This window comes from Notamacropus eugenii, chromosome 5, assembly GCF_028372415.1.
Source record: "Notamacropus eugenii isolate mMacEug1 chromosome 5, mMacEug1.pri_v2, whole genome shotgun sequence".
In the NCBI taxonomy this organism is placed as follows: domain Eukaryota; kingdom Metazoa; phylum Chordata; class Mammalia; order Diprotodontia; family Macropodidae; genus Notamacropus; species Notamacropus eugenii.
The window spans coordinates 21,940,390-21,960,610 of NC_092876.1; the positions used below are offsets into that span (position 1 = coordinate 21,940,390).

The following is a 20,221-nucleotide window of genomic DNA, read 5'->3' on the forward strand; positions in this document are numbered from 1 at the left end:
CTAACCATATACACCTACATATATATTCCCTATAATTACCCTAATACTGAAAAAGATCTCTAGTTACAAATAACATCTTTCCATGTAGGAATGTAAACAGTTTAACTTTCATGATTTCCTTAAGGCTTCTCTTTCCTGTTTACCTTTTCATGTTTCTCTTGATTCTTGTATTGAAAGTTAAGTTTTCTATTCAGCTCTGGCCTTTTCAAAAACAATGTTTGGAAGTCCTCTATTTCATTGAAATACCATTTTGACTCCCGAAGTATTATACTCAGTTTAGCTGGGCAGGTGATTCTTGGTTTTAATCCTCGCTCCTTTTACCTCTGGAATATCATAGTCCAAGTCCTTTAATCCATTAATGTAGAAACTGGTAAATCCTGTGTTATCCTGATTGCATTTCTTCAATACTTGAATTATTTCTTTCTAGCTGCTTGTAATATTTTCTCCTTGACCTGGGAACTCTGGAATTTGACTACAATATTCCTAGGAGATTTCCTTTTGGGATCTCTTTCAGAAGGTGATTGGTTAATTCTTTCCATTTCTATTTTACCGTGTGATTCTAGAATATCAGGGTAGTTTTCCTTGATAATTTCTTGGAATATGATGTCTAGGCTCTTTTTTTGATCATGGTTTTCAGGAAGACCAATAATTTTTAAATTATCTCTCCTTGATCTATTTTCGAGGTCGGTTGTTTTTCAAATGAGATATTTCACATTGTCTTCTATTTTTTCATTCCCTTGGTTTTACTTTATAATTTCTTGATTTCTCATAAAGTCATTAGCTTCCCTCTACTCCAGTCTAATTTTTAAAGAACTATTTTCTTCAGTGAGCTTTTGAGCATCCCTTTCCATTTGGCCAATTTTGTTTTTTAAAGCATTCTTCTCCTCGTTGGCTTCTTGAAACTCTTTTGCCATTTGGGTTTGTCTATTTTTAAAGGTGTTATATTCTTCAGCAGTTTTTGGGTCTCCTTTAAAAAGCTGTTATCTCACTTTTCTTGATTTTCTTGCCTCGCTCTCATTTCTCTTTTCAATTTTTCTTCACATCTCCTACTTAATTTTCTAAATCCTTTTTGAGTTTTTCCATGGTCTGAGACCACTGCATATTTTTTTGGAGGTTTTGGATGTAGAAGCCTTGACTATGATGTCTTCCTCTGATGGAATGCTTTGTTCTTCCTCATCCAAAAGGATGGAAGAAAATTCCTTTTCACAAAAAAATAACTTTCTATAGTTGAATTTTTTCCCCTTTCTGGGCATTTTCCCAGCCAGTTACTTGACTTTTGAGTCCTTTGTCAAGTGGAGGGCATATTCTAGGGACTGGTAAGTTTTCTGTTCCTTCAAGGTGGCACAATCAAGGGGAAGGAGTTTACTCCACTCCTGTTGTGCACTCTGGTCTGTGAGCAACCACAAGCACTCTTTTCTGCCCTGGAACTGCCAGTAGGATTGTCTCCACAGCCTCCACCAGCTTTAACATGCTAGCACTCCTCCTCACCCCAGGACCACCACTCAGGACTGAGACCCAGATCAGCTGCTTGATTCCCCCAGGGTCTTTAGGCCTAGGGTTCCAAAAGTGATGCTTCTGAAGACCTAAGGAGACAAGGTAGTCTCTAAAATCCTTGAGACTTTTCAATTTGAAGAGAAACTAAAATTGTTTTGGTTGGCTCCAGAGGTCAAAGCTAGGAGAAATAAGTGAAAGTAGCAGAGAGTGTTTTTGACTTGGGCCATGTGAAACCAAATAAAAAATTTCCAAAATACTAAGAACTGTGATGATAAAAATTGATCTGTCAGTCACTAAATATTGTTAGGTTGTGTTTGTCCTTTGTTCTTGAAGGGGATCATATCATCAGGGAGAGGATGATATGACTTGCAATTGACTGATTTGAGTGAGGGAGGGCTGACAGTCAACATATATTTATTAAGGATAGACTACGGGTCAGGTTCTGTGCTAAGTATTAGGGGTACAAAGAAAGACTAAAGATGTGGGACTTTCTTTCCCCAAAGACCATAGCAATATTTGAGAAGTTGGGAGTCACTACTAATCAGCACAAATGGACTAAACGTAGGGAAACAAACACTAAGGAAGCCAGCCCACTTTATTAACCAGAGTTTTGGTGTTTTGAAATACATGTATGCAATAAAAATTGAATTGAGTGAGTAAAAGCAGACAAAAGTGCTCACCAGCAGCAGGATAGACTGGGTGGCCCTGGTCCTAGGGGAAGCTGTGGGGGAAAGGCTAGTCATGTAGAGGTACTGGTTTCTCTTGTGGTGTCTATGCAGAAGCAATATCATGTAGCCACTGGCAAAGACCATGAGGCCCAGAAACACAGCATCACGGAGGGAAACCACAACACCAAAAGGTGCATCATTAACTTTGGTGGCTTCTAAACCAGAACAGAATCCAAAGTCATGTAATTCTGAACTATTTCTGGAGCCTTGTGGGTCTTTAACCTTCACAAAAACAGTGATATTGAGTGGCAAATGGATGGCGCAGCAGAAGGAAGAGGCAAGGACAATGTACTTTGGGGCTCTGGCTTTAATCTCTGCCCACTTGGAGCTGCTGGGACTGATGGTGATGGCTTGAAAACCACTCAGGAGGCCAGTGAAGCTGAGGGAAAGACCCCGAGACACTTTGTGAAGATAGAAGAAAATTGTACACTCAATGTCATCCAAGAAATTCTTCAAGCCCAAAACTGCCATTGTCTGAGGGATGCCCCTGGAGAGAAGCAACAGGAAATTGAAGCAAGCCAGCTGGGCCAGAATTATGTCTATGGGCCTCAGTCTATGGCCAGTGAGGAACATCAAGAGGAAGAGGCAAACAAGGAAGGAGTTTCCCAGAAGCCCAACTGCAGTCTGAGAACAGAAGACAATACTCAGGATGATGTCATTTGGATTCATGTTCTTAGTGCCAGGGGATGGATAAATTTATGTACCTGTATGGAAATTTAATGTTTATGACTTTCAAGCAGATTTTGAAATCACCACAACATGATTAATTTACCATATAAATAGATCTCTTGGCCCCAAAGAGAAAAATGAAAATATTTTCCCCACCACCAACCTAGAAAACACATTATTACCATAATTTGACCACGTGTTCTTTGTCAGGAGACTCTCTCTGTATCTCATACACCTCTGGCCTCTTGCTCATGGAGACTTCACAAGATTTCCCAAGTCAGCCCCAGATGGAGACCACCGGATGCTATCTTCACCCTCAAACCTTCCCAATATGTTTTGCATGATCTCTGGCCAATAGAGCAGTTGTCTACACCTCTGCCCTTCTCTAGTCCACTGATTCAGACCACTTCAGTCATCATCTCCTGCTTCTCCAGACTTACTCAGTCTATCCTGTTGTTGCCTACTGCCTGTTGTTAAACAAGCTTCTTGGATCTCATAGGACTTGACATTACCTGCCAGGAGGTTGGATATCTAAAGAGGGTCTTGAAAAATCAAATTACCTTTCTTCTTCAATAGACCCCTTCCCAGTCACCAGTGTAATGCCTGGACTCTTTCCTCAATCATTAATACATTTCAACCAGGTTGGGAGGCATAAACATTTATTAACCACCTACTTTGTGCCAAACTCTTTACTAAACGCTTTATAGACATTATCTCATTTGATCATTATAACAATCTGGAAGATAAGTACTAGTATAATGTTTTACAGATGAAGAAACTGTGGCAGACAGAGGTTAAATGAGCTGTCCAGCAATCCACAACTAATAAGTATCTGAGGCCAGATTTGAACTGAGGTCTTCCTGACTCCATATTCAGTAATCTGAGCACTGCATGACCTACCTACCTCATATCCTCCACATCTCAGTAATTCTGAACCAGCAGCTGGCAGTTGGTCAGCTCTGTTCCATATCCCACATTGCCTGCTGTCCTTTCATTTCTCTCATCCCTGCCTTCTCAATTTACTTCTCCAGGTCTATTCCCCTTCTTACTGTGCTCTCTCAAATGCCTGCTCCACACACTAGCTTTCATCATCAACCTTTTCCTTCTCAGTCCTTCCATCTTCTAGCTCTCTGTAAGACCAGTCTACACTGCATTCCTGACTCCATTTTCCAGAAGTCATTTGGTATCATTTATGCCCCTAATTCCTTTAGGCTGGTGATAAAATCAGAAAACTCCTTGCTTCTCATTCTCCCCTCTACAGTCTCCCTCTACCAACATCACTCAATAAGCTCTCATCCTATGAGGTTCATTCAATCCCAACTTTACCATCAAATCAATTTTTGGGAGCTGACAGAGGAGCATTCTCCTTTCCTAAATGAGTTTGGTGCCTGGATAACAATAATGGTATAGCATTTTGAAGTTTTCCAACCTTTTGACAAATTTCTCATTCCATCTTCACAACTGAGAGGAACGTGCTATTATTATTCCCATTTTACAGATTAAAAAACTGTCAAAAAACATTTGTGACTTGTCCAAGGCCACACAGCTAGGAAGTGACTGAGGTTTCATGTGACCTCAGGCATTTCTCATTCAAGATATTGTAAGCTCCTTGAAGTTAAGGGCTGCCTTTTGCCTCTATTTGTATCTCTAGCACTTAGCACAGTGCCTGGCATGTAATAGGCCCTTAATACATATTTGTTGACTGAATCACTCCAGTGCTGTAAATATTGCGCCATTTAGGTGCCTCAAAGCCCTCCTATCTCAACTCATGACCTCAGATTAGGAGACATTAGTATAACTGTTGATATTCTCTGAATTATCCTAACTTCTAGATCCTTAGTATACTCACTTTCCATGATTTTCTCCTTCATTTCAGCTGAGCTACACACAGAAATGGTAATGGCCTTGATATTTTATATCAGTCATAAGAATTCCCCATAGTTGGTCATGAACTCTAAAATTCCTTGATCTTAAGACAATGTTTTCTTGTTCCCTCTTGCCCTCTCACCCTGTTCTTTATCCTCACCTTGATCTGCAATTTTGCCAAACTTCAGCTCATTCATAGGCCATGTTCACCTAGGTCATGCCTACTAATGGTTAGTGTCCCTTAAATGCTCCACCTGGGTGCTTTTGCTTGCTCCTTCTACATTATTTTTCTTTGTGATCTCGTTGTCTTACAAGAATTTACTTCTATGTTGATGATTCTCAGATCCATTTGCCTAGTCCTAAACTGTCTCTTATCCTCTAGTCTGACATCTTCGGCTGTTCATCAGACATTTCAATCTGAACGTCTCACAGACAATGCAAACAATATTTCCAAAACTAAACTCACTAACTTTTTCTTCTAAATCCTCCCCTTTTCCAAATTTCAGTATTACTGTTGAGAGTTCTACCACCCTCCCCATCACTGAGACTCACAACATAGGTGTTATCTTTTACTCTTCACTCTCTCTCATCCTCCCTATCCCATGTCTTACCATGTTCTGTCCTTCCTTCTGTAGTCACATCTCTCATATACTGCCATTTTTCTCTTCCAACACTGAACCCAGAATAGTGCAAATCCTCATCACCTCTCAACTGTTAATTAGTTTCCTACTTCAATATTCTTCATGTTCCAGTTCATCTTCCACTGGGCTATCAGATTGTTTTGCCTAAAGGGCATCTCTGACCTTGCCACTTCCCTCCTTATGTAACGAACTCCAATGGCTCCACATAACCTCCAGATAAAATAGAATGTATTACATTCTGATTTAAAATCAATCTGTATCCTTGCCCTTTCTTACCTTTTCAGTCATATTCACCAGACTCCCTCCCCAGCCCCCAACAGACTACCAGCTAGTGGCACTGGCCCCTTTGATATGATCCTTACACATCCTTACATAGGATACTCCATCTTTTGACTGTGAACATTTTTGCCCATTGTGTCCCATGCCTGGAACTCCACCGTCATCTGCCCCTACTGGCTATCTTTCTATAAGAAGCTTTTCCCAATCCTCCTTAAAGGTAGTGCCTTCCCTCCAAGGTGATTTCCTATTTCTCCTCTATATATTTTGTTTGTCCATAGTTGTTTTCATGTTATTTTTTCATTAGGCTGAGTTCCTTCAGAACAGGAAATGATTTTTGCCTTTTTTTGTATCCCCTGAGCTTAGCACTGTGCCTGATACATGGTAAGTGTTAAACCAATGCTTTTTGAGCACCTGATCATCCTTCTGTCATCATATTTTCCTGCTGTACAGAACTGCTTCTTCCTTCACTCTAAGATAATAATAAATCACAATAGTAATAACTAACATATACATGTCACTTACCATGTGCCAGTTGCTTTGCTAAGCACTTCCATTCATTGTCTAACTTGATCCTCACAATTACCTTGGAAGGTAGGTACTATTATTATCCCTATTTTACAGATGAAGAAATTGAACCAAACAGGCAGTAAGTGACTTGCTCAGGGTCACACAGGTAGGGTGTATCTAAGACTAGATTTGAACTCAGGTCTTTCTGACTCCAGTTTCAATGCTTTATCCACTGTACCATCTTGCTCACTTGGAAATGTTTTCATTTTGTGATCTGACCACCCTATAGACAAATGTCTGGACAGGATCACCATTTTAGGAGACTCTACAGTCTCACTTCTTTTCCAGTTCAGCTCACTCTCAGAATGCTTGACTTCCTCACCACCAACTTTGTTTTTCAAATTCCCTTCACTAGAAACCTAATAGATCTTATCAGAATATAAGCTCCTTGGAAGTAGAGATCATCTTGTTTTATTTTATTTTTAACCATATCACTTTGTCCAGGGTCTGGCAACAGTGCATAAAATTTGCACTATTGCCTTTATCTATCTCTGGTTTGCTCTAATTAACAGTTGAGAGATGATGAGGATTTGCACCATTCTGGGTTCAGTGTTGGAAGAGAAAAATGGCAGTATATGAGAGACGTGACTACAGAAGGAAGGACAGAACATGGTAAGACATGGGATAGGGAGGATGAGAGAGAGTGAAGAGTAAAAGATAACACCTGTGTTGTGAGTCTCAGTGATGGGGAGGGTGGTAGAACTCTCAACAGTAATACTGAAATTTGGAAAAGGGGAGGATTTAGAAGAAAAAGTTAATGAGTTTAGTTTTGGAAATATTGTTTGCATTGTCTGTGAGATGTTCAGATTGAAATATCTGATAAACAGCCGAAGATGTCAGACTAGAGGATAAAAGTTTGTATCACTTTCTTCGTGTCAGTCTCTGTCTCCCTGTCTGTCTCTCTATTTTTCTATCTTCCTCTTTCTCTACATCTGTCTTTGTCTCGGTCTTTTCATCTCTCGGTCCTTTTGTCTCTTGGTCTCTGCCCACCTTGTGCACTCACTCTTTCTCTCTATCTCTCCCCCGTACATACACCTCAAATTGCTTCTAGCTCATCCCTCAGGCTCTGTGGAGTTATAAAACAGAAGAAAAGTCCCAGAGTAATTAAAGAAACTGGGAAAAGAACTTTGGATTTCATACTCTGTCTTACCTCAAAACCATGACCAGGCTCTGAACATAAGGTCCAACTCTGGGAGGTCATTAAATTCAAGAAACTTACTCCCTTCACTGTAAAGGATGCCATCATAGCTCAAGGGCTCCTATGGAGACCCAGACAATATATCCCCTTCCCAAGTCCCCAGAGGAGAAGAATGGAGGGTGTCAACTGGGGAAGCAGCCAATTCCTGAGGCTGCTGTGAGGGCAAAACATCAGCAGCTGATGAGTGGGTGAGAGTGTAAAGACTTCCCCACCCAACCCAGGCTGGGAAGAAAAAGAAATGAAAGATGTTAGCCCAATAACATGGGAGGAACAGAAAACTAGAAAGCACCAAACATTCTGAGAATGGCAAGATGATCTTGACTGAACTCAGACCAGGGGAAGGAGAGAGGGAATATCATGGAGAGACCTAGGGGAGGGAGAAGAGAAACAAATATACACTAGGGCAACTGTTAGGGAGCAGAGAAGAAAGGAATCTTAGATCAAACATTCTTAACATGGTAGCCAGGGACTCAGATAAGGGTCTTTGATCTTGGATGGGAAAAAAAATTTTGATTAATCTCTAACAAACTTTTAGCATTTCCTTCCATTGTGAACATAGGCATGCAAACATTATTCTAAAGAGCTACACACTTTACCTTACTGCCAAAGGGGTTCATGATACAGAAAAAGCAGGTTGAGAACCCTGCTGTGGAGGGATAAAGAGAATTTAGAGTAAAAAAAAAGAGACTCACAATCTGAAAACAGGGAGATGAATAAGACACCTGAGAGTGTTGCTAGAAAAGTCACTGTTTTAAAAATAATCAGGTTTCATCAAAGTGAAGAGATCACAATATGAAGTCACATTTAGTGAAGTTGATATGGCAGAGAACAAAACCCAGTGACTGGGGTGATACAATTAAATACCTCTAAAAATGACAGACATGGGCCCGATGAAAAAGGGAGATTAGAAGGGGGTCCCACCAGCAGGTATTGCAATCCTTTTTATCAAACAAAGCAAACAAATTTACTAGTCAAAGGAGAAATAGGGAAATTACATCATGTTCAACAGTGTCACAGATAGCAAAGTAATACAATTAATTAGATGTAAATGGCCCTGAATGTCATAGCACCCAAATATATCCAGGAAACAAGTGATGAAAGAGAAGAGAGCAAGGAAGATCACAAATGTGTCACCCAGAGCTAAGCTGGGTCCACAGGGACCAAAGGAGACCCTTGTAGGGACCCAGTTCCTCTTGGATTCTGGGATTGAATTCTAGGATGATTCTAGAGCTTTTTGCATAGTTACCTGCCTATCATGTCCCCAGCAAACATCCAGCTTAAATGATTTTTTGTGTTCTTCCATCCCCTGGTACAGATGCTCCCCCTCTGACAAGACAGAACCTTTATTCGAGGCTGATACATAAAGAGGATCTTAACCAATCTGGCTTCTCCTGTTACTATGAAGGATTCACCCAAGGCCATCAGAGTGACTGTCTATGTGTATACAGCCAGGGCTCTATATAGATAGGATTCCTTGAAATTATTGGCCCCAGAGCTGAGATCATTATGTCACCTACAGATGACATTGACACTGTCTGCAAGGGGAGCTGGGGATGTCTCAGAAAAAGTGAACTTCTGTCTCAAGCGAAAAGCATCTTCTGCAATTACTGCTTATTAATGAAGACAGCTAAACAAGCAGCCCCATATATGTGGGAGGGAAACTATCCTGGGCTCCAAGGAGGATCAGTTCAGAAGGAGGGAGGAAATTCTGTTTAATGTTTAGTCCTAAGGAAGCAGTACCCCTGAATGTGTCCATCTCTTATATGTGACTTTTTGCATCCTTTTTAGTCATCTCAGGCCTGGAACATGGCCTCATCTTCATTGCACATGGTGTCTATGCTTTCCTTCATATGCTCTCCTATATACCATGGACCTATCATTCTGGTGGTTCTTCCATAATGGGAAGGCTTGGAGTGTGATCCAGGTTCCCCAGAGAGTCTGTGTTCTGATGGTCAGCATAGCACAAGAGAGTCTCATCTGTGGTAGGCTGGCAGCCTGGTGATGCCTTCCAGCATGGTAACCCTGGAAACAAAGCCAAATCAGAGCAGGCCCTAGGGTGTGTGTGAAGTTCTGCAACAGTTTTTAATATTTTTCATTCTCAACCCCCCAAATACCCCAGAAATGGCCATTTTATCATGGACAAAGTAGAGCATAAAAACAATCATGGAAAGAACTGTGAACCTCTATTCAATTGAGTTCACTTTCTTCAAAAAATGAAATATGTTATACAACTCAGTTCAATACTGCCTTAAATTTAATTTTTATTTTGTGGAATAAAACAAGCATTTCTATAACACAGTATAATAAAAAGGATGATTGCCCATGAAACTGCAAATCTATTATGTATAACTTGCTATTTATTTTACATCAATAATAGAGTTATCATATAAATTTCTTTTTCCTTTTTTCTTCCCTCCACTGCCCTAACCTAGAGATGGTTACCAGGAGACACAAATATATATATACATATACATATATACACACATATATATATGTATATATATATATATATACATATACATATATATATGTGTATATATATATATATATATATATATATATATATATATATATATATATATATATATATGGTGTGTCTATGTATGTGCATACACACATACACACATACGCATATATTTATATAATTATTCTATATGTACTTCTATTTATCTGTTCTTTCTCTGAATGCAGATGATATCTTTCTTCATATGCCCTATGTAACTAATTTGTGTATTTGTATTAGTGAAAATGACTTAGTCACTCAAAACCATTCTTAAAACAGTATTGCTGTTACTGTATACGACGACCTCCTGGTTCTATTCACTTCACTCCTCACCATTTCATGCAAATCTTTCTGTGTCCCTCTAAGATCATTGAGCTCATTGTTTCCTGTAGCAAAATTGTATTCCATTGCAATCACACACCACAACTTGTTCAGTCATTTCCCAACTGATGGCGATCCCTGCAATTTCCAGTATTTCGCTACCACACAGAGCTGGTATAAACATCCCATTCACATTTAATGTTACAATCACTATTTGTGAATTTCCCTCTAGCTTATTTTTACTCACCATTTTCTTTCTCAGCCTCTCTTTTTATCCTATCCCTCTTATCTTATTTCTCCCTTCCCCTCTCCCTCTCCTCATCTCACTCACCTCTCCAAGAGCCCATCTTCCCATGTTCTTCCTTCTGTCCCAATCCACACACTCCTCTAAAAGTTCCTCCCTTCCCCTGTCCCTCAGTTTCCTCACCTCTGCATGTTTGGAAGGCTTCTACACCCATCCAGATGTACATGTTCTTTCCTTCCATCATATATTTTAAAATGTTTCAATAGTCCCATTTTCCTTTGGAGTTACTCTTGATAGTGATAGTCCCTCTTGCCCAAAATTATCTCATCAAGAAAATTTACACTGTAATCATCTGTGAAAATGCCTATAAAATTCTTCATTTGATCCAACTCCCTCTGTCAGGAGGTGAGTAGCTTGTTTCATCATCTGACTTCTGGGGTCCTGGTGGTCATTGTTTTAATCAGAGTTTAGACATTTAAAATTCAACATGTCCAAAAGATAACTCTTTATCCTCTCCCTAACCCACCCAACTTCCCTGTTATTGTGAAGGCCAACACCATCCTCCCAGGCCGTCAGGCTGCCAATCCACGAGTCATCCTCAACTCCTCACTATCTCTACTCACAGTGTTCAAGCTGTTGCCAAGGCTGGTCAATTTCCCTTTTGCCACATCTCTCAAATATATTGCCTTCTCTTCTATGACACTGCCACCTGGATTATGCCCCCACTTGGGATATAAAGCTCTCCATAATCTAGGCCCCTCCTGCTTTTGTGATCTTGCCACACCTTGCCACCATTCATTGTAAGAGTACGTTGCATAAATGGCAAAATCAAGGCTCTGACCATATTTATGTATGACTGAATTGGGGTTAAAAGCATTTATTAAGCACTTATAGATGCTCTGCTAAACACTAGGGAAGTCATGTCAAAAGAATGAGTTGAGGAAATGTGAGGTTAAACTATTTGCAGCAACATCAATAGCGATATTGAAGTCTTCTGGTGTGATATCAAGAGTTAGGGAAGGGAGAAAGACTGGGAATTAATTCTTGAAGAAAGAAGAGTCTGCTGGGGCTCAGTAGACAACGCATAGCAGAATTATGTTTGGATAGTAGATACACACTGAATGAATCTCAAAGGCAGAGAAGTTACTAAGTGATGGTGTGGAGAAAAATCCTGGAAGAAGTAATGGATAACAAGGAATATTCCAAGTTCCCCCACCTCAACCAGTGATTTGGAGGGAATGAGTGAAAGTACAACTGGTGCTGGAAAGAGATCCAGCTCTCATTGAATACAAGAAGATGGAAGGAGTGGGAAGGGAAAGGATTCAAGAAGAAAGTGAATTTTCTACCTATGGAACAGGTATTCCAGAGGGCACAGTGGATAGGATGAGTAGTTGTAGAGTTGGACAGTGTGAAGAGGTATTGCTTGAGAAGAATGATAATCAGATATCAGAAAGTGGTGGATGGGGAAGTATACAGAATTACTAAGATTGGAAAGGAATAATTGGGGGAGTTTGTTAATCATTTTAGAAAGAGCTGAAGTAGATTTAAATGGAAAGAAAGGATGCTCAAAGCCATGCCTCTAACCATTCTGCAGAATTCTACAGGTAGTTTTCAAAATTTTTTCAAATTTTCAACATAATGTAGTATCGGTTTAAAAATAAAGATAGTAATTGATGGAACAGTTTAAGCGCTACATATAGCATACATTTATCTAGTACTGTAGTATTTGATAAACACAAAGACCCTAGCTAGGGACATTGTTTGAAAATGAACTGCTGGAAACAATTGTATAACAACGTGTAATAAAAAAAAATTCGATTTAGACCAATGCCTCACATCTTATGAAAAGATAAGCTCCAAATAGGTACATGACCTAGATGTAAAAATCACATTATAAAAATTTGGGAAACATAAGGAAAATTATCAGATTGAGAGGTCGTCAAGGATATCAAAAGAACTAATTTTTACATATGGAAGGAAGTAAGTTTAGTAGCACCAGATCTTAAACTCTAACATAAGGCAACAATTATCAAAACTATCTGGTACTAGTGAAGAAATGGAATGGTAGATTAGTGTGAGAGGAATGATTATTAAATTATTAAATAACTAATTGGTAATATGCAGGAGACACAAGATTTATCCACTTCTGAAATCTCATTCTTCATTTTATATCTTGAATATGTGACCTATGCAACAGGAAAACTGCTGCAAAGATTGTGTATTTATATATATGTTATGCATATAGTTATATGTTCCTCTTTCAAAGTGAATTGTATTTGATGTGTTTTGCAAAAATTTTATATACTCAAATAATTTTATTAAATATTCTGTAATCTGCTATATTGCTTTTTTATTTATAGACTCTTCCCTATCCATAGACTGGAAAGATGATTTTTTTCTTGTTTACAATGTCATCGTTGATGTCAAAGGTGCGTATCCATTTGATATTTATCTTGGTATATAGGAAGAGGTGATATCAGTCTATCCTTAGTTTCTACCAAAATATTTTTGAGTTTTGCCAGTCATTTTTGTGACTCTAGTCATTTTAGAGTTCATTTCTGCCACTAACTCCCTAGGTCAAGATGCTGACTTTCGCTATAACTCCTTATCTGTAAAATGGAAATATACACATTTGATTTGAGTAATTCAGATGGTTATGGTGACAGAGATCCTTTAAGTACTACAGCCAAGTGAATGACATTATTTTACCCATTGCCCCAGAAGAAAAAAGGAAGTCTCAGAGAAGGGAAAAAGCCTGTCATGTATTCTCACAGCTGCTATATTGTAGACCTAGAAATAGAAAAGAGGCCTCCTCACTTTTTCTAGTACTGTTACCCCTAAACAGTATGATCAAAGAAGTGTGTGTAGAGAGAAAGACAGGGAGTGGTCAAAGAGTGAGCATGGAGAGACATCCAGACTTAGTGTGTATCAGAGAAGGAGGAACCAACAAAGGAGACTGGCAAGGAGGAGTTAGGATAGAAAGTGAGGGGGACTTTGCTCATACAAGATCCCTAGAAACATCTTGGGTGGTAAAACTGAGGGATGAGCTTTGGCAAAGCTTATAGCTGCTTGCTTCTCTGAGACTGAGTAGCGGAAGGAGATAGGTTTTGAATGTGTAGGTGAAAGATGAGAAAACTCAATTCTGTTTTTCTATATCTAAGTGTAGTAGTAGCCTAGGTTCTATACTGTAAACAGGGTAGGAAAATGAAGAATTAGGGCTGTGGGGCTGTCACTGGAGAATGAGATAGAGCTGTCAATAAGGGCCACATACAAAACTTGTCAAGCAGTAGTGAAGGTCCAGATAAGGTCATGCATCATTAATATTATAATGTATGAAATCATTACCATTTTAGTGACTTTAAACAAGAGTCATCAGCAGATTTAGAAGAAAATAGTGGGAATCAGAACATGGGGGTCTTTAAGGTTGTTGATGTCCAGGTTGGAAGTAGCAGATCATGGTTGAGAGATGCTTGGATGATGGTTGTTGAATCCTTACCTCATGGTCAAGGCTAGGTATGGAAGCAGGAGAACCTAGTTGAGGATGAAATTGGTCATAAGAATATCAGATGACCAGAGGAGTAGAAAAAAATTATGAGAGCCATGAACAACTTAATGAATGAGCAAGTGGCAAACGGTGGAAGGATAGACAGATGTAGTCAAGACAAAATATTTATGAGCTTATGATCTTTGACCTTCTCAAATCACATCTTCTGTTCAATTCTGGGTGTCACAGCTAAAGCAAAGATAAATAGAAGAGCAACCTCACTGAATTCACTGTGTCACTCACAGTTTTTCTCTCCCCCAACCTCTCTTCTCCCCAACATACATATTGGTATTTACTTACACAACTCAATCCCACAGTTCCTCAACTAACTTCTTTCCCATTACCCATTCCTCCGCACTGCCTCGACTATATATAAATAAGGTCAAACAGTTAATCTAGTGATCACCCACAAATGTGCCACTTCCATGTTAATGAACTCTGAAATTCCTTTATCCAAACACAATCTATTTATTAGCTTTCCACCTCTCCTTCTTCCTTATACCCCAAACCTGCTCTTTTTTCTCACTGTGACCATTAATCCTTCAACCAATTAGTTCTTTCCCAGATCACCAACATTGCACTGGCTACAATCTCCTCTCTTTCCCATCTTGATCCCCTGTTGAATCAGGTGAACTCTCTACTGTCCTCTTGATTCCCTTGCCCCTTTTTCATATGGAAGAGCTTTACCTACCAAGCCTTAATATTGAATCACTCTCAACATTTCCTGCTTTCACTCCTCCAAATGCAATCATGAAAGAAGCTAGAGAAAATCACAAAATCACCCTCACCTGATGTCTGATAAATTTATGATATTTACACAACCTCAACTGGGACTCTCATGATAGCAAAGCAACCCTATTCTCCCATGGCTCTCCCATTCCTCTACCCTCTCAGGGGAGATTGTTACTTCACATTTCACTAAAATTATTAAGACTGTTCAACCAAAAACTCCACTTCTCCCTTCATCCTGTTCTTAGTTGACTAAGATAACATCTATCACTGTCTTTCTTCATACATGTCTTCAATAATGAAGTCACTCCTCCTTCTCAAGGCAAGGCCATCTACATACACAAATGATTGATTTCCATCCCATTTTTTCCATCAGATTGTATATTATATAACCCCTACTCTCTCACTTTTATTCAATGTTTCCTGGTCTACTGGCTACTTCCCTACTTTTGTAGTGCCATGCTATATTCACAGCCCCTACAGTGACCATAAATACTGTGGTGCAATTCTGATTTGCAAAATTCCACAAACTCTCCACATGGAAGATAAAACCAAAACAATTATTCAGACACCAGAAAGCCAAATCCATCATCGTAACAAAAATCTATACACAATAACATTGCAAAGGGCAGCACCATCCCCAAGCCTTCCCCCTGCTAGGCTTCCCACAAACCTGGCCCCTTCAACAAATCACAAAAAGCTTTTTCACACATGCTAGCCATCAACCTCCTTGTCTCCATCCTTCCTAGCTCTGAATGCTCTCGGACCCATTTCCTTTCAGCTCTGCTACAGCTCCACCTCATCCTGTTGCACCCATTCAGCACACTTCTCCCCCACAGACTCTATGTGACTCAGGCTTCCATGTTACCCTGGCAGGTCGATGGGTCTATTAATGAAGGAGAAAGATCTTCACATTTTCAATTACCATTACAACTTCCTATACATTTCTCTATGTCTCCTTATCCTCCAAAAACCCTCAGTTGATCCCTCTATCCCAGATACTTATTGCCCCACATATTTCCTCCCTTTTATGACTAAATTCCTTGAGAAGGCAATCAACACCAGGCATCTCCATTTCATTTCTTCTTAACTCTTACAGTCTGGCTTCTGAATTCATCATTCAACTAACCTGTTGTCTCCAAATAACCTCTTAATCATCATATCGGATGACTTTTCTCAATCCTCATCCTTCTTTCCCTCTGTGAAGCCTTTGTCACTGATGATCTCCTTCTTCTTCATCATCTTGTCTAGGCTCTTGTAACAACACTTCTTCTTTGTTCTCCTCTGTCCTTTCTGACCTCTTCTTTTTGGTAGTCTCCTTTGCTGAGTCTTCATCCAGGTCATATTCACTAACCATGGATATCCAGTGGTCTCTGCCATGGGATATCTTCACTTCTCTCTCTCTATTATTTCACTTGGTGATCTCATAAGCTCTCATGGATTCAATCTTTATCTCGGATGATGATTCTTAAATCTATGTATAGAACCATAACTTCTATTCTGATCTATGGTCTTGCATCTCCAACTGTCTATTGGATAGCTTGAACTGAATGTCCTATAGATATTTCACACTCAACCTGTCCACAATTTAATTCATTACCTTTCCCCCAATATATTCCCCTCTTCCAAACTTTCCTATTACTGTGGAGGATACAACCAACCTCCAAGCCACATAAATCTGAAACCTAGGTGTCACCCTTGACACCTCACTCTCATCCCTCAAATCCAGTCTGTTGTCAGTCCTTATCACTTTTTTACCTCAACAGTATTTCTTGCATATGCTCCCTTCTTTCTTCTGATTACAAGAACCACCCTGTTTCAGGACCTCACTACCTCATGCCTACATTATAGAAATAACCTACTCTTTGGTCTCCTTGTCTCAATGCTCCCTACTTTATTCCATCCTTCACTTAGCTGCCAAATTAATCTTCCTAAAGCATAGGTCTGACCATAGCACCCCCTCCTCAGCTAACTCCAGTGGTTTATTCTATCCTGTCCATGATCAAATATAAAATCCTCTCTTTGGAATTCAAGGACCTTCATAAACTGGACTCATTCTCTTATTTCCAACCTCTTACACAATCCTTCCCCAAATACCTACTCTGCAATGCAGAGACCCTGACTTCCTTGGACCTCCTCAAACAAAGCACTGCATCTCCCAAACGTGGACGTTTTCACTGGCTGGCTGCCATGCCTGGATTATTCTCCCACTTCATTTCCACCACTTGATTTCCTTAAATTTCCAGTTAAAATTTCACCTTTCCCAGGAAGTCTTTGCTAATTTCCATAATTCTAGTGTCTTCATGGTATTGATTATTTCCAGTTCATCCAGTATAGAGATTGTTCACACATAGTTGTTTTCTGGTTGTCTACTCACCTACATTAGACTGTGGGCTCTTTGAGAAGAGGCATTGCCGGCCTTTTTATTCCTTATGCTTAGAGAGTGTCTGACACATAGTAGGAACTTGATAAATGTTTATTAACTTTATTTTTTTAAAAATTATTTATTTATTTAACTTTTAACATTCATTTTCACAAAATTTTGGGTTCCACATTTTCTCCCCTTTTGTCCCCTCCCCCCACCCCAAAACACCAAGCATTCTAATTGCCCCTATCACCAATCTGCTCTCTCTTCTATCATCCCTCTCTACCCTTGTCTCCATCTTCTCTTTTGTCCTGTAGGGCCAAATAACTTTCTATACTCCTTTACCTGTATTTCTTATTTCCTAGTGGTAAGAACAGTGCTCGACAGTTGTTCCTAACACTTTGAGTTCCAACTTCTTTTCCTCCCTCCCTCCCCACCCCCTCCCTTTGGAAGGCAAGCAATTCAATATAGGCCAAATCTGTGTAGTTATGCAAATGACTTCCATAATAGTCGTGTTGTATAAGACTAACTATATTTCCCTCCATCCTATCCTGTCCCCCATTACTTCTATTCTCTCTTTTGATCCTGTCCCTCCCCATGTGTCGACCTCAGATTGCTCCCTCCTCCCCATGCCCTCCCTTCTATCATCCCCCCCCCCACCCTGCTTATCCCTTTATCCCCCACTTTCCTGTATTGTAAGATAGGTTTTCATATCAAAATGAGTGTGCATTTTATTCCTTCCTTTAGTGGAATGTGATGAGAGTAAACTTCATGTTTTTCTCTCACCTCCCCTCTTTTTCCCCAAACTAAAAAAGTCTTTTGCTTGCCTCTTTTATGAGAGATAATTTGCCCCATTCCAGTTCTCCCTTTCTTCTCCCATATATTTCTCTCTCACTGCTTGATTTCATTTTTTTAAAGATATGATCCCATCCTCTTCAATTCACTCTGTGCACTCTGTCTCTATGTGTATGTGCATGTGCGTGTGCATGTGTGTGTGTGTAATCCCACCCAGTACCCAGGTACTGAATAGTTTCAAGAGTTACAAATATTGTCTTTCCATGTAGGAATGTAAACAGTTCATCTTTTGTAAGTCTCTTATGACTTCTCTTTGCTGTTTACCTTTTCATGCCTCTCTTCATTCTTGTGTTTGAAAGTCAAATTTTCTTTTCAGCTCTGGTCCTTTCATCAAGAATGCTTGAAAGTCCTCTATTTCATTGAAAGACCAGTTTTTCCCCTGAAGTATTATAGTCAGTTTTGCTGGGTAGGTGATTCTTGGTTTTAGTCCTAGTTCCTTTGACTTCTGGAATATCCTGTTCCATGCCCTTTGATCCCTTAATGTAGAAGCTGCTAGATCTTGTGTTATCCTGATTGTACTTCCACAACTTGAATTGTTTCTTTCTTGCTGCTTGCAATATTTTGTCCTTGACCTGGGAACTCTGAAGTTTGGCCACAATGTTCCTAGGAGTTTCTCTTTTGGGATCTCTTTCAGGCGGTGATCTGTGGATTCCTTGAATACTTATTTTGCCCTCTGGTTCTAGAATCTCAGGGCAGTTTTCCTTGATAATTTCATGAAAGATGATGTCTAGGCTCTTTTTTTTGATCATGGACTTCAGGTAGTCCCATTGTCTCTCCTGGATCTATTTTCCAGGTCAGTTGTTTTTCCAATGAGATATTCACATTATCTTCCATTTTTTCATTCTTTTGGTTTTGTTTTGTGATTTCTTGGTTTCTCATAAAGTCATTAGCCTCCATCTGTTCCATTCTAATTTTGAAAGAACTATTTTCTTCAGTGAGCTTTTGAACCTCCTTTTCCATTTGGCTAATTCTGCTTTCTAAAGCATTCTTCTTCTCTTTGGCTTTTTGAACCTCTTTTGCCAATTGAGTTAGCCTATTTTTCAAGGTGTTATTTTCTTCAGCATTTATTTGGGTCTCCTTTAGCAGGGTGTTTAATTGTTTTTCATGCTTTGCTTGCATGTCTCTCATTTGTCTTCCCAGTTTTTCCTCCACCTCTCTAACTTGATTTTCAAAATCCTTTTTGAGCTCTTCCATGGCCTGAGCCCATTGAGTGGGCTGGGATACAGAAGCCTTGACTTCTGTGTCTTTCCCTGATGGTAAGCATTGTTCTTCCTCATCCGAAAGGAAGGGAGGAAATACCTGTTCCCCAAGAAAGTAACCTTCTATAGTTTTATTTTTTTCCCCTTTTCTGGGCATTTTCCCAGCCAGTGACTTGACTTCTGAATATTCTCTTCGCACCCACTTCGCCTCCAGATCCCCCCAGCCAGTGCTTGGGGTCTGAGATTCAAATGCTGCTTCCCAGCCTCAGGGCTTTTGGCGGGGGCAGGGCTGCTATTCAGCGTGAGATTAAGTTCAGGTGCTCAGGTGGGGGCAGGGCCACCTCACGGGCTCAGTTCCCTCAGGGACCTGCAGAGACCTTCAACAATGGATCTGGGCTCCTGCCTGCTTGGGGAGCTCAGGTCTGCTCCTGCCTCCACTGCTGCCTCCCGAGGGGGCCCGAGCTATGGGGGCACCCCACTCCCCTCTCGACCCGCCAAAGAGACTCTCTCACCGACTCTTGTCACCTGTGGGTGGAGGGACCCGCACGGCCGCTGGAGATCCCTTCCCTGAAGCCTGCTCGGATCTGCTCCCTGCTCGGATCCACTCCTCTCGGTGCCGTGCTGCCAAGGCAGGGCTGGGCTCTGGGTCCGCAGCATGAGGACCTTTTGCGAGAGGTTTTCAGGCTCTCTGGAACAGAAATCTCATCTGCTCCATTGTTCTGTGGCTTCTGCTGCTCCAGAATTTGTTGAAAGTTCTTTTTCATAGATATTTTATGGGTGGTGGGTTTGGAGCTAGCGTATGTGTATCTATCTACTCCGCCATCTTGGCTCCCTATTAACTTTATAACCGATTTATAGCCCCTTCAGATTCCTGGAGTAATTACTTAATTATATACCCAGTCTGACATACTTCAAATATACAGTCAATCTGTTTCATTCTATGGCAGCTTGGTATAGATCAGGGATGGGGATACTGTGATCTCAAGGCAACATTAAGTCCTCAAGTGTGCCCCTTTGAC

General features: G+C 40.2%; 1 protein-coding gene across 1 annotated transcript; it reads right to left on the reverse strand.

Annotated features, from left to right (window-relative positions):
• Positions 1-1,709: 1,709 nt before the first annotated feature.
• Positions 1,710-2,994, reverse strand: LOC140508374 (vomeronasal type-1 receptor 1-like). The gene has a single exon (XM_072616220.1). It carries the CDS (start codon positions 2,889-2,891, stop codon positions 1,968-1,970), a length of 924 nt encoding a protein of 307 aa, XP_072472321.1. The 5' UTR covers positions 2,892-2,994; the 3' UTR covers positions 1,710-1,967.
• Between the last annotated feature and the right edge of the window lie 17,227 nt (positions 2,995-20,221).

Excerpts from the sequence above, each read along its gene's own strand:
- LOC140508374 (XM_072616220.1), bottom strand. The coding sequence starts at position 2,891 with ATGAATCCAAATGACATCATCCTGAGTATTGTCTTCTGTTCTCAGACT.